The following is a 23,971-nucleotide window of genomic DNA, read 5'->3' on the forward strand; positions in this document are numbered from 1 at the left end:
TGGGAGTCCTGAAGTTTCATTTGCTAACCCTGGTAACCCTAACTCCAGCACCTAGTAAGAGTAAACCAGGAAAGGGGGTCCCTAGACAGCAGTGATTTGGTCAGGCTCGCAGTGATGTGCTTTAGCCTCTTCCCTGGCAGTCACTTTAGATTTGCAAGGAGTTTGGACAGAGGGAGAAACAGGTTATCCTATTTGAGTGGTGGATCCCCAACTGTACCTATATTGGCCAAGACAGATAAAGTTTGGAAGAAAAGCAGATGTTACTGAATTAGCATACATGCTACCAATATGCAGAAGTGATTGAATTGGAGTCCAGGTAAAAAGGCTCAAGGCTTTTAGGGGCTTCCCTGGTGGCGCAGTGGTTGAGAGTCCGCCTGCTGATGCAGGGGACATGGGTTCATGTCCCGGTCTGGGAAGATCCCACATGCCACGGAGCGGCTGGGCCCGTGAGACATGGCCGCTGAGCCTGTGCTCCACAACGGGAGAGGCCACAGCAGTGAGAGGCCCGTTTACCACAAAAAAAAAAAAAAAAAAAAAAAGGCTCTTAGGTAAAACAGAACAGAATAGAACAACAAAATCAACCTCAAAGAACCACCCTGATCTCAAATGTCCAGGCTTTTTTTTTTTTTTTCCTGTACTCCAGATTCCCCAGCAGAGTGAGACCTCCTGATCTCTGCCCAGTGCCTGAAGGTGACTAGTATCATCCATGCCTTTAGGGGTCTCTCCCAGAGGCATGGGAGTGTTTATCCTGTCCTATCAGCTGGTCTTGGTTAAGCTTGGGGCACTAGACTCACAGATGTTTTGTTTTGGAAATGGAAGAAACTTTTGTAATGGCTAGAAAGTAATTTTAGCTATTTGGGCCTCAGATGTTTCTGACCCATGGGTTTTCCTCTATAGAGATTTCCTCCAATTTCTTTACCTTCTTTTTGAAATTATGTCTTTTCAGTTTTCATATAAAAATCCATCTTAAAGGAATCTAGCCCATTTATGTGAAAGATAGGAAAAGAAATAGATTTCTAATCATATTTTTGCTTGTATATCTTTTAGCCCAGCAAATTCTCCAGAAATAGATTACAAACATTCAAGGATATATGTACAAGGATGTTCCCTGCAAGTGTATCTAAAATAGCAAAGTATTGGTGATGACCATAACATCCTGCTGTAGAGATACGCCGTAAACAGACTGTGGTTCAGATATTGGCTTCTATAGCTTAATACTTGGATGATCAGTTGGAATGAATGAAATGAAAACATAACCAACTTGTATCTTTGTTTTCAAGAATCTGGAGCACAGGAAAAAGCCTAGACATTTGAGATTGGGGTGGTTCTTTGCTATTGATTTTATTTTTCTATTCTGTTCTGTTTTGCCTAAGAGCCTTTTTACCTGGAGTCCAGTTCAATCACTTCTGCATATTGGTAGCACATATGCTAATTCAGCAACATGTGCTTTTCTTCCAATAAATAAAATTCAGTTAATTTAGTAATCTTCTTAAACTTCAGTGGGAATTTAAAATTCATTTCTTTATATGACCTTAGAGTTTTGTTTTTCTAAGCTCTTAATTGCAGCTTAAGCGATGCTTTAATTTTTCCTGTGCAGTTGAAATTCCGTTTAAACAAATAGATGACTTAATCACATAGATAGTTTTGGTGATAACTGTAACTTTCAAAATATAGAAACTACCATGTAGTAAGTAATAATTGTGCCTAGCATTCATAGACATGGAGACCACATGTCTGCTTCCCAAATTATGATTTTTGAGGTTCCACTTACTCTGTTTCCTTTTACTAAAAATGGGTGCCTTTCTAAAATTTGTATCATGAGATGATATATATTTAATTTTTGTAAATTATAAATATGCCAACACATATTTGAATATCACTTGTTATTCAAAAGCAAAGCCTTAAAATTTAGAGAACAATATGAACCTTACAGTAAAAAAAGGATGATACTGCCTTGGTTTTTTTAACACAACAGAGAATTGCCCTTTCATCAGCTACCACATTCACCAGATTTGGTTCCTAATGACTTCAATTTCTAAAGCCAAATGCACTCTGCCAACACTGGGTCATCTTCAAAGAATGTCTAAGAGGCTCCACTGGCAACTAAAATTTCCTAAATTAAAGGACGCTGCTTGAGGGAGAATGCTTGGTTGAGAGAAAAGACTCCGTGTGTGTGTTTGTATATGTGTGTAAATCGAATATGTACATATACATGTTCTATGGTCAGATTTTATGTTGGAATTATTTGTGATGATACAACTTGTTTATGGATTAGTCTTCAGTATTTGTAGTTTTTTTTGTTTTCTGTTTTTATAGGATTATACCATTAGAGGGCAGTATTGTAGAGGTTTAAATGTACCTTCTTAAATGTATTGAATTGCAAACTGTTTATAACCTGTAATAATCAAGTGAATTTAAGGCCTTAGACTTATAGTATATTAAACTGCAATCTCAATTGATACATCCTTGCAAATATTTTAAGTTAATAGAAGAAATTATGTAACGGGTTAAGCTATTTTACACCCAGATCTCTTAATTTTAGTTTAGAGAAGGGAATTATTTGGTCAGTGTGGCCATCAGGGTGACATATATACCTACAATATTTCAGTTCCTCTGATGTAAGAAGGCTCAAAGGATTGAGGCTTATAGGAATTGCACTTAACATCCAAAAACTTGCCGTACGGACTTAGTGAAAATAGATCTATGTGGGTAGGATTCAACCTGTGGATTGATTTTTTTTTTTCCTAGCTATAAATGGAAGAAGGAGGTGCAATTTTAAGGTTTATGGCTCTAGGGACATTTTGAGATCTACCTGATTATATCTGTTGGTTTCCTTTTGGCCTCAATTTGTATATGCCTAGCAAAGAATATGTACTGTTTTTTGTTTCTACACGTAATTGATAAATTCATGGAAAGGCAGAGCCTCTCAAAAAGGAAATGTGATTTTTTTTCCTCTAAAATTCACTGGCTAAGAAAAAAAAAGTATTATTACAGTATGGTGTTATCCTTATAAATAAAACTGCCTATAAAATCCTCCAGTTACTGCTGCCTGTAAGAACGAGATAACTGAAATCGAGACACTTGGGCTCCTGCAAGTCTTTAGTGGTGGGACTGGGCATGCTCAGTAGCTCAGACGGGTCTGGTTGCAAATAAGCAGCTTTCGCTGTTCGGCAGCCACGGGGACAGGCAGCACCAGAGACGGGGTCTGGCTCCTTTAAACGTAAGCACGTGCGGGTTCCCAGTCGTATTTTTCGGAGCCCCTCGGCGTTTTCTGCCGGAGCACTGCTCCATCTTTCTTTGATCACGGAGGCTTTGGCGGCCTGCACCCCGGCCCCTTAGACTGCGGCCTGGGCCAGCCCACCCGAAGAGCGGATCGCCGGGCTGGGGGCGGGGGTGGGGGTGGCGAGGAAGGCGGGGAAGAGAGGAGGAGGGCGGGGAAGGGAGAAGGGGGCGGTTCCAGCAGCGTGCTGGCCAATCGGCGCGGCTCTTCCCTGCATATATTTTGCACGGAGACTGGGAGACCTAGTCTAGAGCCTGGTGGAGCCCGGCTGCCGACGTGGGAGCCTTCTCCGCACCGTAGTGGGATCTACATCTTTCCGGAATCGCCAAGCCCCAGAAGCCGGGTTTCTTTCAATTAGGGCCGCTGTTTTCTATTTCTCCCTGAGCTACATAAAGCTAGAAGATTTTTATCTAGCTCAAACAAGGCTTCTAGTATTCCCTCTTTTTTTTTTTTTCCTGCGAGGGTGTTTTTGGCTGCAATTGCATGAAATCCCAATGGTGTAGACCCGTGGCGATGGATCTAGGAGTTTACCAACTGAGACATTTTTCTATTTCTTTCTTGTCATCCTTGCTGGGGACTGAAAACGCCTCTGTGAGACTTGACAATAGGTAAATGTCGGCCGGGATCGTTTTTTAAAATTTACTCGTGAGATACTTGTAATAATGCAGGTGAAAGATAGCCTGGCGAATTCCTTTGTCCATTGCTGAGAGGCTACGGTGACATGGATGTTGCTTTTTGAAATGTTCAGAATAGCCTTCTTTTTGCAGGTCTGGCCAGAGAACAGGCTTTTGCCACATTATGTAATTTAGCCTTTGTGGCTCACTAAAATTGGGAAATGTCTGGATATTCATTAGTACAAGAGTGGCTGGTGTGTTCTGGAGGATGATATATTACATAGCATTAAAGAATATTGAAAAAATGATGCTAGTAATATCACGGAATTGGGAAATCCTTTTTGTCTTGGATGTTTAAGATAGATTCCATTTATCGATTTTTTTTTTCCTTTTCAGCTCTTCTGGTGCAAGTGTGGTAGCTATTGACAACAAAATCGAGCAAGCTATGGTATGTACTGATTAAAAATCGTTTGTACTAAATGTGGGCACGGTACAAAAAGCGAGGTGTCTTGGGATGGAACAAGCGCATCCATAGTTAAACTGATGATTGCTCTCCATACATTTAGAAATGCCGGCACTGTCTCCATTCTGCTAGCATGAAGCCACATACCACAGCTGCTAAGGAGCGAGAAAGGGGCCCTGAGGGTATTCGATGTTCTTTCCAGGACGGCTTTCACACAGCCGTCGGGATTTTGGCGGAGGTTCCCCTTTTTGCTGGGGAATCGCTAGGATAGCGCTGGCCCGGCGTGTCCTCAGGTCGTGGGCTCATCTCTAGTGATGTGGCTTTACTAGGAATCCTAAGGTTTACCAGGGAGCCGGGAGGGGGGAGGGCCACAGAAGTGGGGATCTCCGGAAGGGGCCTCCTACACCGGGTCCAAACGGATCCCCAGTGATGGAGGCTACTACACAATGAAAAAGAACCGGAGAAAAGTTTCGCCTTCTCAGCCTGCGCCTGGTTTTCTCCTATTTTTTATTTCCGCCTTGGCCGTTCTTTGTTATTGGAGCAGCGCCTGTGGCTCTTCTCACGGGATTCTCTGCCCACTGTTGCTAGGCAAACTCCGAACCTTTAATTCGGAGCTATAAATAACTCGAGCGCCCATTGGCTGCAACGGCTGCCCAGGTTTCTGTGATGTCAGCTTAATCACGAAAGAGGGGGGGATGGGGGAGGGAGGAAAATGCGGCAACACGCTCTGTAGGAACTGGCTGCAGCCGGTGCTGAGGGAGGCGGTCTGGTGGGCGGAGGGAGGGACTTCGGGGCGGGGACGCGGCTACCGTTGCTCCGGGGCTGGACATCCCTGGGCCGTGCTTTTGCACGGAGCCCCAGAGCCCCAGTGCATTTTGCCATCTCGAATAGGAAACTTGAGCGTAGGCATTCCTGGCCAACGGCTGCAAGGAAAGCAAAGGCTTTAAAAAGGTTTGATGACTTGGACGTTAAACTGAAGTATTGTACAGTTGTGGTTGTATTCCATAGATTTCCCCTAGGGCCTGTTAAATGAGCTCTAAAGGCAGGATATGTAAATGGTTAGGGAGAGCCCCGCAAAATGATGCTTTAGAAATTCAGAGTCCGGGGAACAGTAAAGAAAAAGTTAAACCTTTTTTTTTTCCTCTTCTCTCTCTCCCTTTCAGGATCTGGTGAAAAGCCATTTGATGTATGCAGTTAGAGAGGAAGTGGAGGTCCTCAAAGAGCAAATCAAAGAACTAATAGAGAAAAATTCCCAGCTGGAGCAGGAGAACAATCTGCTGAAGACACTGGCCAGTCCCGAGCAGCTTGCCCAGTTCCAGGCTCAGCTGCAGACTGGCTCCCCCGCTGCCAACACACAGCCACAGGGGACCACACAGCCCCCAGCCCAGGCAGCGTCCCAGGGCTCAGGACCAACCGCGTAGCCTCCTGTGCCGCCGCGGAACTGGCTGCTGCTGTCTGAACTGAACCGACCGGAGAAGATGGACTGGGGGGCGTCCGCGTCCACTGTCACCCATTTCATTGCTCGCTGCAAAAGAGACGTGAGATTGACATATGCCATTATCTCTTTTTTTCCAGTATTAAACACTCATATGCTTTCGGCTTGAAGAAATTTAAGTTGGGTGAATTTAAGGTTAATGAGAGAATTAGCATGGATATACTGGGACCTCATGCAGCTTGGCAGATCCGTGAGAAATGGTTTCATTCATGCTGAGGAGCTGTGTGCCTTTCCATCCCTCCCCTGCTCCCCACCCCCACTTATGAGAGTTCTTCCTGCTTGCACGTGGTATACTCCATGGGGTTCCGAAGCAGTGGAGCACCACTGGACTTTCCTCTCTCTCCTCCCCCCCAGGAACTGGAAGGGGAGGTGAAAGTCAAGAGTGAAGCTTAGTCTCACCTCAGATGAGGAGAAACATAGTTCATTGTACAAATGACGACTGTCACCGACATTCATAAAAACCAATAGTACTGTGCCTCTTTCCAAAACAGTGGATGACACAAAACTATTAGCGTGACTGAATGGTGACAGGTAGCTGGGATCTAGGCTATCTTACCCTGAAGGTTGTTTTGCTTATTGTATATTTGTGTATGTAGTGTAACTTTTGTACAATAGAGGACTGTAACTACTATTTAGGTTGTACAGATTGCAATTTAGATGTTTCATTGGCTGTCTGAAGAGGTGTGGGTTGTCTTTTATATAGAGATCTACGTAAGAAATAATACATGAAGAAAAACACACCTACCTAAAGAGGTTTTAAGAATTTGGCACAGTTGGTCACTTTGTGTAATCTGAAATCTTCTAGCTGCTGAATATCTTGAAGTCAGTCCCGGTTCACCGAAGTCTTTCGATTGAGCTGGTTGAATACTTTGAAATATGATCAGTTCTAGCTAATGAAATGGATTTCCCAGTAGGGGGTTCTGCATATTACCTGTATAGTAGTTATCTGCATATGTTTCTGTGCATGTTCTCTACACAGTTGTAAGGTGTCACTGTATTTAACTGTTGCACTTGTCAACTTTCAATAAAGCATATAAAATGTTGATAAACCAGTGTTTCCATGTTCTAGTGTTAACATAATCGCAGTCATTTCCACAACTATTTCCAGATAAAGTTAAAACAATTCGACTAGTAAAATCCTGAAGTGGGGGGATGAAAGGGTTGGGCCAAGTAGTGGTGCTAGTGGTTTGACTGGAGGAGTAAAACGAATCAGACGTTGTGTTCTGTCAGGCAGTAAGGGAAGAGACATAATGAAAGAGGCAAGAGCTTAGTTCTTCAGACTAGTTGTGTGACCCAGTCAAGTGGCTTCCCCCACTCAGGGCTAAGGTGGGGTATTGTTGAAAGAGAGAATCTCTGAGTTCCTCTGTGGCTTTAAAATTCTAGGAGCCCATGGAAGTTTTAATCTCTCAATGTTTTACCAGCTTAGGGGAATGAACCTTACTCTGTGTATAATCCCAACGAGCAGCTCTAGGATCAGAAGATGGGAGTTAGAGAAGCTGATTTCCACTTTAAGAACTCTGTCACCCTAAGTTGGGGTGTCTTTCCTAGTGTGGAGTGAGTTCCCAGCTCCTGGGAATTTCCAAGCAAAAGAGAGGATAATTCCAGGGGTTTCCTCTTCTGGATTTGAAGAAGGAAGGACCAGATAAGCAAGGAAGTCCCTCCCAGCTGATTCCTTAAGACTGTAAGATAGGTCAAGATTCAAAACGTGAAGGAATCCTAAAGCAAATTGGCCCCTGAGACGTGAGCCTGAGGGGTCCCACTCTGCTGCAGGAGCCCAGCCAGTGAGCAGGCGAGCGGTGGATTTTCAGCTCTGCAATCTGCCCTTCCGCCCAGTGGGAGTCAGGTATTCCCCAGCTCTAAGGCTTACGGAAGCCCTTGCAGGACAGGACTCAACTCTTCTGAGTCCTTCTCTAATGTAGAACCGCTGAGAGATTGATGGGTGGATGGAGGGAACATCAGAGCTCCCCGAAGAGAACTGGACCGGGTGCATGTGTTATGAAGCTCAAAGTAAGTGGTGGGGTGACCCAACTCCTGTTGAAGCAGTAAACTGCTGACTGCCTTGGGAGGTGGCGGTTGCCATGAAGATGGTTTGGGGAATTTGGAGAAGACTTAAAACAATCTTTGTCGTAGTTGTTTGAAGGTATATAACTTGGACTTAAATAAAGAGATAATATAGTAATTCCATTTCCTTTAAAAAAAAAACGACTGAATCGAAATCTTTAACCATTTCATCTTTTAGGTTTTTAATGAATATCCTCCAGAGCAAAGGTGGTAATTGAGGAAATTTGACAAGTGTCATGTCAATGTATGTTTAAGATAAGGGGAGAACTTTCTTCATTATTTAAAGGAATTTGGGGCCTTTATATTAAAAATGTGAGACTCCCATGACATTTTGGGGCTGAATATTGTATGTGAAATATGAATGAATTATTAGAATCAAAAGATGTTTTTCCGTACATGTTCATTTTAGTAATTACTAAACACATTTTAAGTGATTGACTTATATTTAAGGATATTTAAGGTAATTTTAAAAGGCATTTTACTATCTGCTTACAGGCCTGATTAGGCCTTTGTTGGCCTGTGGGTCGTTATATAATTGATTATATCATACTTACGTGGAGTGGGAGAGATTTTTAAGGGGGATAGAATGTTGTCCAGCACTGGGTGTTCCTGACATCAGCAATTGCAGCAGGAGAGAGCGCCATTCAGGGAAGGAGAAACAGAAGAAATTTTACGTGATTTTAATGAATGTTTGCTTTTTGTTTCAAATTAACAATGCTCATAACTCAGTAATTCTGTGCTTTTTTTTTGCATAGTTTAAAAGCAAAAATCTGTTTTTCATTGTGTGAAATACATAATACCAGAATCAATTTTAAATTGACACAAGAAATGTATAAAAGTGCATCATAACTGAAATTAGAAATGAAAACTTAATTTCCTCAGACACTGCTCGGCCCTTACTTTATGTAAAATAAGTAGTTGAAGCTATCAGGAGCCTGAACTGCTTTTAGCTGTCAACTTGCATTCCCACAGCAGTCATGGCCTAAAGATTAGAAACGGAGGCAGAGAAAATGAAGTTTCCTCCTTCTTAGATAAAATTGCCTGCCACGGAGCGGAGGATGAAGACTTCTGGCTGCCAGGCCTGGCCCTGCAGTCACGAGCTCTTTGACCTTTTGAATGGGACCTCAGAGCCACTTTCTCATCTGTAAAATATGGAGTTGGTTCAGTTCACAAAGATTCTGTCCTGCTGTAAGATGCTACAGTCCTTTGCTTCTTCCAATGACTTGATTTCATTGGAACTTTTTGGGGAGAGTGTGCTGTTTTGTTTGTTCGTTTAACTTCTTGGGCTAAAATTAATTTGGTTTTAATCCTAGCTTTGCCAGTTACTAGCTAAGTGACCCTGGGCAGGTTCCTTTACTAACTGGTCTGTTTCCTCTTGTTAAAATGGGGGCATGTTATCTCTATAGGGTCTTTTGTAAGTGTAATGCTGGAAAGCCATAAACAGAGACATGGGTTCAGAGCAAAGGTTCAAGAAATGTTAGCCTTTCTCGTATTTTTGAGTCATTCATCCTCTTGTTTATGTTTATATATATATATATATTTAATTTTGTGTTTTTTTCAGGAATAAAGTTGTGGCAGTTTTATTTTCTAATAGCTTTTATTTGGCATGGATAATAGTGGTGGCTGTTAAAATTTTAATACAAAAACACACATTAAAAATGCCATTTAGAATATGGACAGAAATGGACCATTTCTTCTGTATCTGAAAAATAATACTTAAGGCAGCTATTTGATTTACATAAGTCAGAAAGAATTTACTGGGAATTGTTCATGTTTGAAAGTCATATTGGTAGAAGTAAATACACATAGGTGGAAAGTATATCTTAAATTATTAATTTCCTTATGGAAAAAAGTTGTAGGTAAAACAGTGCTATGGAAGGCCAGGCAGACCAAAGTCACTGGGATTAGTAATCAGGCTTTATCAACAGCTGTTTTAAAAGGTTCAGTGGCCATTTTAATTTATTTTTTATTTATTTATTTTTGGCTGCGTTGGGTCTTTGTTGCTGCGTGCGGGCTTTCTCTAGTTGCGGCGAGCGGGGGCTACTCTTCGTTGCAGTGCGCGGGCTTCTCATTGCGGTGGCTTCTCTTGTTGCGGAACGTGGGCTCTACCTACGCTGGCTTCAGTAGTTGTGGCTCGCGGGCTCAGTAGTTGTGGCTTGGGCTCTAGAGCGCAGGCTCAGCGGCGCACGGGCTCAGTTGCTCCGCGGCATGTGGGATCTTCCCGGACCAGGGCTCGAACCCGTGTCCCCTGCATTGGCAGGCGGATTCTTAACCACTGCGCCACCAGGGAAGCCCTCAGTGGCCATTTTAAAGAGTGCAAAAATGGCTACACTGTTACAATATAAATCTGTGCTTTAATCCAGGTGTTTGGGACACAGATGTCTGTAGGATATGACAGAGAAGCCCCTTGAGTGGAGTGAGATGGGACCATAGGAAGTGGTAGTGACCGTGGCCTTGGAGAGTGTGCTCCATCCACACACAGGGGGCCTGTGCTTCTCAGCTCCATGCACTTGTTGCTGTGTGGGAACTTAGGCGCTGTGTTGCCAGACCTTCGCATTTTTCAAGATCCAGAAACCCAGGCTCGCTCTGAAAATTCCCAATTTTTAGACACTGTGCAGACCAAACAAAAGCACAGCTACTCTGCTGATTTGGCCCACAGGCTGCGAGTTTCCACTCCCTACTGTCTAGATCTGCCTCAAGAACTAGACTCCTGCCCTAAATGACAGCTCATCCCTTCAGCACAAAATAAAACAAAACCAAACCTCTTCTTTTTTGAGTAGAGAAAATGGGCACAGGCTGTCTGGTAATAAGCTATGTGTGAATTTACTCAGAGAACGTTTCCTGAGTACCTTCTGTGGCTTGTTCGTTTTACTAGAAGGTAGTATAGAGCCCCTGCCCTGAAGAGCAGCTCAAGTATTGCCTGTAAGAGAAGTGAGGCACTTTGTTTTCTGGCAAAATTTGCCTTACGTGACATAATACCTGAATCACTTCTCTATTCCTTTTCAGATGAATCCTTCAGCAAAAATATTTCTGGGAGTTAAGAACTATTGTTAAATTGGTAGCAATTCCTCAGGGTAGTATAACCCATCCGCTACATTTTATAACTGACTCATTTAAGGACAAAGATGGTGTTTGCAGATGTGTGTGCTATAGGCTTATATCACACATGCCCCAAATTTCCAGGAATAACATGTATTTCAGTAAAACAATCTGCCCTGTTGTATCAAGTACACTCAAGCATCCCCTGATAGTGGTTTATAGTCAATGCAGACTAGGGGACCAAGAAAACAGAAGACTGAGTTTCTCTCCTTAAGAGGAGAGAGAGGTGGAGACATTAGGGTGACCCACTGTACTGGTCTGCCCAGGGATTGAGGGCATTTCTGGGAAGTGGGACTTTCAGTGCTAAAACCAGGAAAGTCCCAGGCAAATTGGGACAAATTGGTCTCCCTAGATCCCATTTCCTCTTCTACTTGGACACACGGCTGAATCACGCCTCCCAGCCCCTTGATGTTGGGTGTGACATGGGACTCAGTTTTGGTCAATGGATTGAGAGCTGAAATGATGAACACCTGGCCATAAGAAACCCAGTCTGCTGTGCTCCTTCTGCGGACCTGATGGGAAAGACCTTGGGCCCTTGGACGTGACAGAGGCTCTGTCAGCGTGTGCGTGTGTGCGTGTGTGCGTGTGTGTGCGTGTGTGTGTGTGTGTGACAGGAGCGTCCTACCCCACTAACCTGGGACCGGCCAGCACAGTGCCACTTTCTGGAGTGTGTCAGCCTTTAGGCATCTGAGAAATTGCTTGCCTCGGGGACTGACTCCAACTAACATGGAAATGAAGATGCTGAACTGGGGTGCTGCTGTCAGAACCAAAATGTGTGGCGTTGACTATGGCTGGGTGATGAAACTATTGGAGGCTTGAGCTTGAGACCCATACTGTGAAGCGGCAACACGTTTTGTAAAACTGTTGCCTGTGCTACCTTAGCCCAAGTGCCCAGTGAGCATGTAGCTCTAAGGGGTCAGAAAGTTAGTAACCTGTGGTTCTTTGCTGTGTTTGGCAACGGCTTTCAAGAAAAAGGTGAGCTCAGGAAAGAATGAGCTCAGTTTGTAAGTAGGAAGGGGAAGAAAAGGTAAGAAATTTGGGGTGGTCTGGTTTTGGAAAAGCCTGTTGCTTCTAGAGCCCAAAGAGTTGGAAATAAGACTAAAAAGCCATTAAGGCCCATTAGGACCTTTCAGTGAAACAAGATGATCCACCCGTTCAGCAAATATGGGATAAAGGGTATGGACTCTCTGTAGATGCCTTTGGTTTCAAATGGCTTCCAGGTGCTGACCGTTGAGCTGATAGAGGTGGACGAGACCAAGTACTAAATCATAACACCATCTTGTCCAGAAAAATATTTTTGGTCACGCTATTGGCACATTGAATTGATTGGATACAAATAAGGGAGAAGCCTGCTAGGTTTCTGAGGAACTTCTATTGCCAAGGAAAACACCAGCCAGCCCAGACTTCAATAATAACAACGACGACAGCAAAACGTTGCTGAAAATTTCAAATAACCAGCAGGCCTTAGAAGTGACAGGAGCTGGAAGTGGGTGCAGCGGGCATCTAAAGCTGTCCAGCTCCCAAGGAGATCATTCTTCTCCAGCACCCACTTCACACAAGGAAGATACCAGGCAAGGAAACCTCCCAGACGCAGGAGCCTGGAGCTTTGGAGAATAATGGGCCAAGGATTTCCTCCCAGAGAGCAAAAGGAGTCAGCTAGGATCGGAGGTCACCCTCTGATGATCCTCGGGCTGTATCAAGCCTACTGACCAGAGCTGGCTCTCAGACACGTATTTACATAGTGTTTGGGGCAAAAAAAGTGAATTAGTGACATCCCTTCTGAAACTCGGATATCATTCCAAGTTCTGGCAACCTTGAGTCTGTCAATTCCTGCATGACAGTCTCCACCTGCTGCTGAGTTGAGCTGCTGTTGACTTTAGCTGGGGCGTGGGCCTCCAGCTGCCAGAGGCCACCACTCTGTGATGGCCCACTCTGTCAATTGCCATCATGCCTCACTCATCGGGTTGCATACCTGGCCCAGGTAGGCATTTGAGGTTGTGTTCCAAACCCAGACTCTAACATCTGACTCCTAAAATTTGGTGGCTTAATTCATTTTAACCCTGTTTTTAAAATTCACATGATATGAACCCTTAAAGAAGAAAAGAACTAGAACTTGTTCTAGCACCTCTTGGGTTTTATTTTGCTTTGTAGATCCAAGCTGTTGGAAAGGAGCAGACTTATGCTTTTTCCTTCTCAGATGAGACATGATTGAACTGGGCCAAAGCATGAAGACTGGCAGCGTCCTTTTGGGGAAAAGGAAATGGAACCCATTTGTTATTATTATTATTATTATTATTTTGCCGTACGCGGGCCTCTCACTGTTGTGGCCTCTCCCGTTGCGGAGCACAGGCTCCGGACGCACAGGCTCAGCGGCCGTGGCTCACGGGCCCAGCCGCTCCGCGGCATGTGGGATCTTCCCGGACTGGGGCACGAACCCGTGTCCCCTGCATCGGTAGGCGGACTCTCAACCACTGCGCCACCAGGGAAGCCCCTGTTATTATTATTATTACATATTATTGAGCTTACTGTGTGCTAAGCACTTGAGATACAGTATCTCATTTATTCTTCACGCCAGCCCCGTGAGGAAGGTGTCATCCCACATTATAGGAGAAGAGAGCCGAAGTACATTGCCAGGTCAAGTGTAAAGAGGTGATAAGTGTCATGCAAACCACTTGTGACTGACACCAAGGTCAGTGCTCTTAGCCACCATTTTGGCCCTTTCCAAAGCCAGGCAGCGTCATCCAGTGGAGCATATCTGGGGCCAGTGGCAGCCCCAGTGCTGGCAATCTGTCCGTCCCTCCGTGTGTACACCAAAGAGGGGTGCATGTGGTGGCACAGATGAGGGCTGGCCTGTGAGTCCTGTTTCTTCTAGAAAAGAATAATACACAACACTCTGCCCCAAACTCTTCCTGCCCTGTTAAGCTGCTTGGCTAGCAGGGTCCAATGGGATTCTATGTCCTTGTGAGGGAATTTTATAGCACAAGGGGAAGACTACGTATGGATTGAGGAACCATAAGTGAATGTACAGCACAAAGACAAGTAGACCTCCACTTCCTCCTGTCCATCATGGCACCAGATGGATCCACAGCCTAGATGAGACAGTTACCTTTCCCACACCAATGTCCCCGCCACTTGACCCAGAAAAGCCATCACTGGAGAATGAAATGATCCTCTAGAGCGTGCAACTATTCGTTCATTCATAAAACACACCACATTTATTAAGCACCCACAGTGTACCAACCTTAGGGAGCCCCCTACGTCCTGTAGGTACAACAATGAAAACACTTCTGCTTTTGAGGTGCTCAAGTCCAGCAGCAAAGACAGATCATATAAAGGATTATTGTAATGCAAAAGACTATCTCTCTCAAAATCATTGCACACTGAAGCGTCGTGGAGCAAAGTGGCAGGGAGAATCAGTTCTGTCTGGGAAGTAACTGAGGGTGGGAAGAGACACAGTTTGGAGAGGATATTTTGGTCTCACTCCATGCTTGTTTTGGGAAGAGGTGTTGGAATACTGTCTGCTGTTGGCTGCCCAGAATTCACTTTTCATCCTTCCTTTGGGAAACCCCAAGGTGACTACAGAAATGGCCCTGCTTGACATCTGCTCTTCCCCCCGGCCACGGCGACCCAACCTGGTTGAGTCAGAATGAACTTTAGCCTTCAAAGGACTCAGAATCTTGTCCCGTCTCTCTCTCTGCTGGGATTGGCAGTTCGAAAATGAAACGCTCACAAGTGCTACAGCCATGAGCAGAAATCTTGTGGCACCTGCAGGAGCCGTTGTGTGGGTCCAGAAGATGAGGCAGCCTAAAGAAAGCCGGGTTGAGATGTGAATCTTTGTGACATCATTTGAACCCTGCTTTCAACTAGATCTGAAGTCAGATCTATCCCCTGACATTGCTCTTTTCTCTGAAGCTGATTTAAGTTAGGTTTTCTGTGGCTGGCAAACTAGAGGATCCCTAACTAGTACAGATCTTTTCTCTGTTTCCTTGTCAACAGATTGGAATTCTGTTTTTTTTTCTATAGGAATAATTACTGTTGCATACTTTGAATTTTGGAAGAAATAATTATTGCTGTATACTTTGAGTTTCCAAAGTTCTATACGAGTGATAAGTCTGTCTCATGATAAAGGAAGGAAGGGAGGGAGGGAGGGGGAGGGAGGGGGAGAGAGAGAGAGAGAGAGAGAGAGAGAGAGAGAGAGAGAGAGGAAGAATGAAAGGAAAGAAAGAAAGAAGAAAGAAAGAAAAAGAAAGAAAGAAGAAAGAGGACCACCTCCCGTGGTTTCATATTGCGTCCATTAGTGTGTGAAATTTTTACTAATACTGTAGATGAAGGACATCATATTTAACTGGTCCACATGGTTGAGACCATTCTGTAAATGACCAACTGTAATCTCCATGGAGGTGGTGCTCAACTATATCTGGGAAGGTCCTCAAAGCCTCCTTGAGAACGTGATACTTGAGCTATGCCTTCTAGGGTAAATTGTGAATTTACCCTAGAAGGCATAGCTAGGGTAAATTGCCAAGAGGGGAGGGAGGAATCTTGTGAACGCAGAGAGGAACGGAAACTTCAGGCTGGCTTCCTCTAACTGGAGCGCAGGCTGGTGGGGTATGAGGCAGGAGGGGGTGGGGGAGGTCCTGGAGGGCCCTGTAATCATGCTAAGGAATTGCAGGGAAGGAACACATTATAAAGTCCATTTTAGGAAGAATTGAGGAGGGGTGAGGCTGTACACAGAGAAATCTGTTACTGAGCTGTTGAAATAGATCAGGTGCGAGAGAGGAATCTCAGAAACACAGCAGGATGTAGAGTCTTGTCAGGGTGGGGTGGGGGAGGAGTGTGGGAGCCTCTGGCTCAGGGAATTGGGTGGGTGGGTGATAGTGCCACCCCAGGGCAGGAATAGGAAGGTAGAGCCTGTCTGGCAGCCTAACAGAGTTCAGTTTTGAATGTGCAGAGTGAGGGGCTGTAAGGAATCCAAGTGGAGATTTCCTCTAGCCAGACCAGCCTATGGCTCCGGGACTGGGGGTAATCTGGGCTAGCTGGCAGAGATTCTCATGCTCATGAGGTCCACGCTTTTCTCTTCTTCCAGGGCACAGCCAGACTCCCTTCCCAACCTTCCTGCAGTAGCGTGCACTATGTCCTGCCCACGGATGGCGAGCAGAGGGCGTGTGTGCCACCTGCAGGCATGGCCCCCAGGGGCCTGCCCACACTCTCTTGGCCTCCATCCCCTAGCTGAGTGGGAGGGCTGTGAGGATGTGGGGAGGGCAGAGCTACAAACTGCAGGAGCCGGGCTCCCTGCGTTACCATGGGGGGCAGGGCACCTCCTCCCCACACGCCCTCCCAACTCAGAGTGAGCCACGAGGAGAGTGAAGAGTGACCTGGGCTTGTACTGAGCCCCAGGCATTTGGGAGTGTCTGTAACGCAGCTGAAGCAAGTGAGTTGAGGGTCATTTTTTTACCCAGTCCAAGCCTGCACTGCTCACCACACGGGTCAATGAATCGAGAGATGAGGTGTTGGGACAAGGAATAGTGACTTTATTCAGAAAGCCAGCAGGCCGAGAAGATGGTGGACTTGTGTCCAAAGAATCATCGTACCTGAGTTAGAATTCAGGCCTCTTTTATACTAAAAGGGGAGGGAGTGTGGCTGCTTGTTGCTAACTTCTTGGTGCAGGTATCCTTCGTTCTTGCGGCTGTCCACGTAGGTCTGGTCACAATGTTCCTATAAACCTCCAACAAGACAAATGTTATTCTCTGTTCTACAACTTTTTATCTCTGTATGAATGGGAAACTGTCATACCTTTAAAGGTCAGAGCCTTGAGAATGAGCTCTCCTGTATATTTCAGGCTATAGGCAACAATCTTTTACAAAGGTACAGAGCCAGCATGACTAAGCGCAAAGGTTAGAGCTAAAGGGATAGGTCCAATATGGAGTCAGGTTCGTTCTCCGCTGTTAAAGGACCACGACACAGGTGGAGGAATCAGGTCTTCTCAGAGAAAGGGCAGGAGGGTGAAGGTGGAGGCAAATACAGATGCATTTGCAGGTGTTGGGAGGCTGCATGTTCCTCCTCCTAACCCAATTTGTCCCCTGTGAATTAGGAAATGGGGGTCTGTGCAGAAAGTTCAGACAGCAGCAGCTGGGAGTTTGAGAAAAACAATGAAGGTAGAATCACACAGCTTTGTGGAAGGAAGCTGTCAATGAAAACTACTTTTGGTTCCAATAGCAAATCCAGATCTTGCAGGATCCTGGTTGTCTCTGAAGAAGCCTCTGCCCCCAGATCAGGTGGCCTAGGGACCAGGCTCTGGGACTGGTGGTCTGGGGCTGTGTAGAAGATGGACTCGGATGAGACAGGAGGTGCTTGGGACAGTGACAAAGAGAGTAAACACGAGTGAAAATGCAGGTCTGGATTTGAGCAGTGGTTTAAGGGAAAGGCGGGGGGTGGTTGGGGGACTTAAAGACATGAAAGCTATAGAACTGAGAGGATGACATGACCAACTAGATACCAGAGTTAGGACATTGGTGCTGGAGGGATGCTTGGGACAGAGAGCATGGCCGTGGGAGGTTCTTCTATCCCGGCAGTACTGAACACCTACAAAGTTACACCACAGAATTACCTCACACAGGACAGAGGGGAGGGGGTTCCTATGCAGCCTCTGACTCTACCCACTTCCTCCTCTTCCAGAGGGGACACTGAGTCCCAGGGACATGAAGTCACTTCTCCATGATCACAGAGTTAGTGACCAAGACAGCCCTGGACCCAAAAGTAATTGCAAGGGAAAGGGAAAAGTTGGTGAGAGGTGGGAGAGGAAGAGAGGATGGGCATTCATTCATTCACTCATTCATTCCTTCACTCACTTCTTCATTCAGCAAATAAGTATTGCCTTTTAGATGCTGGGGCCACAAATATGAATACGACCCGGTACCTGCCTTTAACAGCTTCTAGCCAGGGAGGAGACCCAGACAGCTGTTGGAATAAAGTGCGCAGGTTACAGTGGGACAGGAAGGAGGAGTCATTTGTGGCTGGGTTGTTGGAGTGGGTGGATGATGAGTATCACGAAAAGCTTCCAAAAGGAGCAACTTGACGGTCTTAAAAGATGAGGTGGATGAGTGGAAAAGATGTGTCGGTAAAGGAAGCGGACACCAGGTCAGAAAGCAAGCTGTGCTCTAAAGCAGCCCTCAGGTTGGAAAAGCAAGTGCTTCTCCTTGGAAATCATGTTTTGATCGGTGGGGGAATTTGGAGGCAACGTCAGAGAGCGAGGTCTCGGGGTAGCACGTGTTACAGCCTTGCCCCTCCGAGTCCTGGCTGGGTGCACATCGGCCAGTGGAGCGGGGAGTAAGTTGCACCCGTCACTCAACTAAGAACCGGAGAAGGCAGAGCTCAGAAGCAGACCTCTTGGCTCCGGGGATCGGCTCCACTGCACCGCAAGCCACCAGACACCACGCTGAGGGCCAGGATCCTGGAGGCGAGGCCGACCATAAATAACCCAAATAAAAAGTGACAGTGCTAAAATCCATGAGAGAGTGTTGGGGGAGGGGGTGATTAACTGCAGCTTGGTAGGGGCAGCAGAGGTAGGATCTTGAGGAATGAATAAGACTTTGATAGAGTGGATGGAGAGGCATAGGGTGAGGAGAGCTATACTGGGGGAACCGTGAATGATTCCGATGGAATTTCTACCTTAGGGAGGAGCCTCCATGGATTTCAAAGCAATGAACAGCTGGAATCTGTGTTTTCTCAGAGACCTGATCCCTCGTGTCTGCCCGGCCCTCTTCCTCTCACCTGCCGGGGTCAGTGATGCTCTTACCAGGGGCCATTTTTTTTCCAATTTGTCTGGCACTTTGTAGATGCTAGATAAATATCTGTTGAATAAATGAATAAATGGAAAAGAGTGATGAGAAAAGGTTCAGAAGGGCCTCTCCCCTTCCACCACTAGGGACATCTTTTGAAATTCTGGGATTATAAAACAGAAGATTTCGTTTACCCAGAGGACCCAAATCTTAGCTTCCTCCCCCAGGGTTCTTAATCTTTTTTTGCTCCTTGGATCTCTTTGATGTCTGGTGAGCCCTTCTCAGAGCAAAGTTTTTGTTTTGTTTTTAGTTTTTGTTTTTCTGTCAGGGGATAGATGAATTCTTTTTGTCCTGTTTATTTTAATGACCACTGCATTTGTTTCAAAAAGAACTTGCAGAAACAAGAGTGCAACTCAAAATCTCCTAGCAGTGTGAATTCAATGAGGTCAACTTAAAAAAAAAGAAAAAGAAAAGAAAAGGAAGGGAAAAAATAGGGGGGGAAAAGGCAAAGGAAATGTCTGAAGCATTTGTCAGTCTCATCATCCAAAGTGAGAATCCCTGGCAGGGAGCTGGCCTCACGGCCCTCCCCTTGAGGACCCCCAACATGAAGCAGTAATCCTGGTGGTTAGACAGGGTTCACGCTGCCTCGGCCACTCAAAAGCCAGTGTGTTGTTACTAGCAAACTGCCAGGCGTGCCGGGATGTGGGCCTGGGAGTGGCGAGTGTCTCATGGGCTTACGGGCCACCGGGCTCAGTGGACCCCTCCTCACTCCTGAGCCCTCATTTCCTCTTCTCACTTAGAAGAGGCAGGGATCCAGGTGACTCCGGGCAAGGAACACACACCCCTTTGGCGAAAACCTGGGCTTCTAGAATCTGCTAACTTCAAATGTCTGAACATCCTGATGCTTTGCTCTGTCTTCAGAAACTTTTTCTTTCAGAGATTGATTGCATCTCCATTGTAACGAATATTTATAGTCCGTTCATGCCTTTGACCCACAAATATTTACTGAGTGCTCATGTGAGCGAAAGCAAACCATCCGTGCTCCCTCCAAGACCGCGGGACCCCTCTGGCCGCCCTCCGGGCAGATTCCAGCCATTCTTCCCAGTTTGGTTAAGGGAGGCCCTTGGCGTGGGATGAGGAGTGCTGAGGGGAGTGGCCAACGTCCTGGGCTGGTGGGGCCTCACTGGGGGGGCCGCTGGGAGGCCAGAGGGCGCCAGGGTGGATGAGGATGGGGTTGGTGGGATTGATGTGGGCCCAGGGACCAGTAGCCCGTGCAGGGTCCGTTGGCGGAGGCGGTGGAGACGGAGGGCCGCGGCCCTGAAGGAGTGCACTGCTTTATACGCGGGGCTGATGGGCAGCCTTTATACCATTCATTCCTTCCTCAGATCCATCCATCCACTTACATCTAAAGAGATCTTCTCTATGTATGTACCTTCTCTAGGTTCTATACAGCTATGAGCACCAAATACAGCCCCTGATGCCTGGGAAGAGAGACAGGAAAGTCAATGGTTGGAATCTAGAAAAGGGCTAGGTGAGCGTCAGTGAAAGGGGCTGGCTCGGAGCAAGGGAGGAAAGGACCAGGTCTGCCTGGAGGGGCAAGGAGGAGAGGAGAGGGGATTCCAAGGAAGGAAGAGCAGAGAGGTGTGAAGCAAGGCCGCCTGGCCCGGAACCAGGTCTTGTCGCCAGAGACAGGCTGCTCGCCCCAGAGGTGGCCGGCTGAGTGGCAGGGAGTATCATTGTCACCCTCAGGGCCACCAAGGGCTGAGGCCCGAGGCAATGTACTCAGATTCGCTTTTGGAAATCCTGAGCTGACATTCATGGGGAAGGCAGGTTGTGGGGTGAAGAGCTGGGCTGGGGTGGGACGGATGCTGCGGCACTGAGACCACCTGGGAACCTACAGCTACACGCAGTGGGGATGACCCTGGGAGGAGGGGCCCAATCTGAGAAATATCTAGGAATAAAATGGGCTGGTAGCAGGCGGGGGGAAGGGGGAAGGAAACCACGGGAGGGAGGACCAGCAATTACTGGTGCTGTGCCGGGCTACCCGCACGTTTGGTCGCAGGAAGCTAGGCTCAGTTTTGAGTGGGCTCTGGGATGCTTGGTGGGGAGCCTGGGCACAGCGGTTTGCTGGAATTTGGAGCTCGGGAGAGACGAGGACCCTGGGCTGGAGCTTCGCTTCGCACAGTCCTGTCCTGGTAAACGGGACCTGCTGCAGAGCCAGGCATCTGAGGGCCACTGGTGCTACCACCTGCGACCATGAGCAAGTCCTTTCCCTCTCGGGCCTCCTCCTCTGCGCTGGATGCGGTGGTGGTGCGGATGTGACGACATAACCTACCTATTGGGCTTAGAACAATGCCCGCCGCACAGACGTGCCCAAAGCTTGTTAGCTGCTGTCCTTAGGACTGTTTGGGACCCCTCAGGTTTTAAGTGGTGGTTGAACCCTTATGAATGGACGAGATGGCCAGGGAGAGAGAGTTGTGAGGCTGAGGACAGCCGTGACCCTGAGCACGTAAGGATGTTTTCTCACTGCACACCTGTTTCTGAGTCGCTGAGTCAGAGTGGTGGCCAGAACAAATCACCAGGCTGTGGTTTAAAATCTTTCAAAAACAAGTTCTCATCAGACCTTCTAAATATATCAAACCATTTAGTGTTATGAGCAAGCCAAATTAAACCCTTACTCTTTATATTTCGAAAAGAACAAAGTGACACAGTGAATACCATACAGGACATTTTTTTTTTTTTTTTTTGCGGTACGCGGGACTCTCACTGTTGTGGCCTCTCCCGCTGCGGAGCACAGGCTCCAGACGCACAGGCTTAGCGGCCATGGCTCACGGGCCCAGCCGCTCCGCAGCATGTGGGATCCTCCCAGACCGGGGCACGAACCCGTGTGCCCTGCATCGGCAGGCGGACTCTCAACCACTGCGCCACCAGGGAAGCCCTTTCCTTGATTTTTTATGGGACTTGCAGAGATGCATAGAGTATAACATCAGTCAATAAATGAGGATGTGGGGATGGAGGGACAATAAGATGAAAGAAAGGTAAATTAATCTCCAAATGGTGCAGGGATGGCCTCCTGTAGTTGCCAGCAGTGGGCTGCAAATTCAGTTCTGAGCTTTGAAGCTATCAAAGAAAGCAGAAAATATGATCAGTTTGATCATATCACTTCCGGTTAGAATTTTTCGGTGGGCTCCTATTGCCCTTAGATAGAAGCCAGGTGCCTTCTAGCATCTCACAGCTTCCTCTGCTCCCACCAGCCGCTCACATTCTATGGCAAAGAGCAGCCCACCTTCTTCTCCCTTCCTCGGGCTAGCCATTTTCCTGCTCTCGTAGTCTTTTCTTCCAGGCTCAGCTCGCCGTCTCTTCCTCTAGGAAGCTTTCCTGACCCCGAGGCTGGTGAGAGAGCGCTGCTCTCTGCTCCCCAAGGATCCAGCACCTCCTGCCTGTAATTGCTGGTCTGTCTTTCCAGTTACACACCTCCTTCCCCACGGCTCCCTCCCTCCCTCCTGGAGTGCTGGACACGCAGTAGTTGCTCAGTAATTATCAGTAGAATGAATGGATCTACTGAAAGTTGCACAGCTTTTCTGGTCCTGAGATCTCTGTGTCAGGCTCCCCGATGGATCATCAGGTAGGGGGCCTCGTGCGGTGTAGGGGACACACTGCATGACCCACAGCCTGGCCGGCTGGACTGAGTGAGTGGTCATCTAGGAGAACTGGAAAGAGGCTGATGGTGTGGTGGTTCCAGCAGGACTCACTAAAGAAAATCATCTCAGGTGAGGGGAAGGGAGGTGGGAGTTTCCTGCAAGGGAGGGAAGGAGAGGGGGAAGGAGTGAGCTGGAGGTAGATTACAGAAAACGTACAAAGGACATTTTGGGAAGCCTGCTTTCTATTACCACCCCTTGCAAGGCAGATCTGTAGAAGTTAGTGAGATGTTTGAAATTAAGCAAAAGATCAACCCCAGAAAAGAGAAGGCAGAGGATGGTACGAACCCACAGCCCCAGGGGACAGATTCTAGGGCAAAGGTCACAGAGGTGAACGGCCAGTGACTAATCTGTATTATCCAGGCAATGAGGAGTTCACAAGGTGAAACCTTTCGGACTCGCTGAGCTGTGAAGATGCTATGGTGAACTTCATGGAAAAATCATAGAGAAGAGTCTACACTGACATTTCACAAGTAGACATTGGTCCAAAGATCTTTCATCATTTTATATATAGAAGCTTCATCATATATCTCACTGGAATCTACGCTACCTGAAAAGAGTCAGAACATTTCCTTTCCATACATTTCCCACAGTATCTGTCTTAGAACCTTCCCATCACACTTGCTTGTTGGATTCAATTGAATTCAAAGGACAGGAGAGCAAGGTTTTCAGATGTAGGGAAGGCACACTAAGCTTAATAGTAGAGGCTTGTACTTCAGACGGCTTAGAAAGGATCACTCATTTGTAAAAATATTCACTCTCCCATTAAAAATGACCCGGAGCCTCCATGAAAAAAAGACTCGGGGATTTTACACAATAATATATTCTGTGCAAGTCATCACTGTGAAATGACTTCCAAGGAAAGCCTCAGGACCCATGGGCTGCATTCATAAGTGTGTGACGGTCCTCTCCTCCATTGGTCAAACCACACCTGGAGCCATAAGTTCTGTTCTGGGCCCATATCTGCCAAATGAGATGGATAAACCCAGAACAGATTCAGGAAACGGTGACCAGGAGAGAAAAGACCCTCAAAGTTATGAGATGTAGGAAACAACCGAAGGAAGGTTCCACTTATGCTTTCATCCACCTACTCACAAGAACGGGAACCTTGGTACTAATTCTAGACCCTTTCCCCTCCCTCAATCCCTCTCTTGGATCCCGGCACTGCTCTGCGTTCCCCCTTGTCCCCAGCTGAGTTCTGGGGCCCCTTGTGTCTCCCCCACGCTCTGCAGCAGCCCCCTTCCTCCGGGCCTGAGCAGGGCTCTCAGGGTGAACTTTCTAAAATGTACATCATTCGTGCCACTCCTTGCTGAAAATCCTTAATAAATACTCATACATCCAGCCTCTGACTTAAGCCCACTGTTAACAGCTTTATCCTATTCCCTCCCCATCACAAGCACCCTCAGCTCTGGCCAGGCCACAAACCCAGCAGGTCCTCCAATATGCCATGCACTTTCTCACCTCCCACTTTTGCACATACGGTTTC

General features: G+C 46.7%; 1 protein-coding gene across 5 annotated transcripts in view; it reads left to right on the top strand.

The window, feature by feature from the left end:
* Positions 1 to 6,901, top strand: part of TSC22D1 (TSC22 domain family member 1) — a 130,990-nt gene extending 124,089 nt beyond the window's left edge. For 2 of the 5 annotated variants that reach the window (XM_060079610.1, XM_060079613.1), the window contains exons 2-3: positions 4,291 to 4,342; positions 5,521 to 6,901. In XM_060079610.1, the coding sequence (XP_059935593.1) occupies positions 4,291 to 4,342; positions 5,521 to 5,778 (310 nt within the window). In that variant the 3' untranslated portion in view covers positions 5,779 to 6,901. Of the gene's footprint in view, positions 1 to 3,155; positions 3,221 to 3,519; positions 3,889 to 4,290; positions 4,344 to 5,520 lie in introns of those variants that run through there. The other 3 variants (XM_060079612.1, XM_060079611.1, XR_009530265.1) reach the window with 3 other exon arrangements.
* The last annotated feature ends 17,070 nt before the right edge of the window (positions 6,902 to 23,971 follow it).

Source organism: Mesoplodon densirostris, chromosome 17 (assembly GCF_025265405.1).
Source record: "Mesoplodon densirostris isolate mMesDen1 chromosome 17, mMesDen1 primary haplotype, whole genome shotgun sequence".
In the NCBI taxonomy this organism is placed as follows: domain Eukaryota; kingdom Metazoa; phylum Chordata; class Mammalia; order Artiodactyla; family Ziphiidae; genus Mesoplodon; species Mesoplodon densirostris.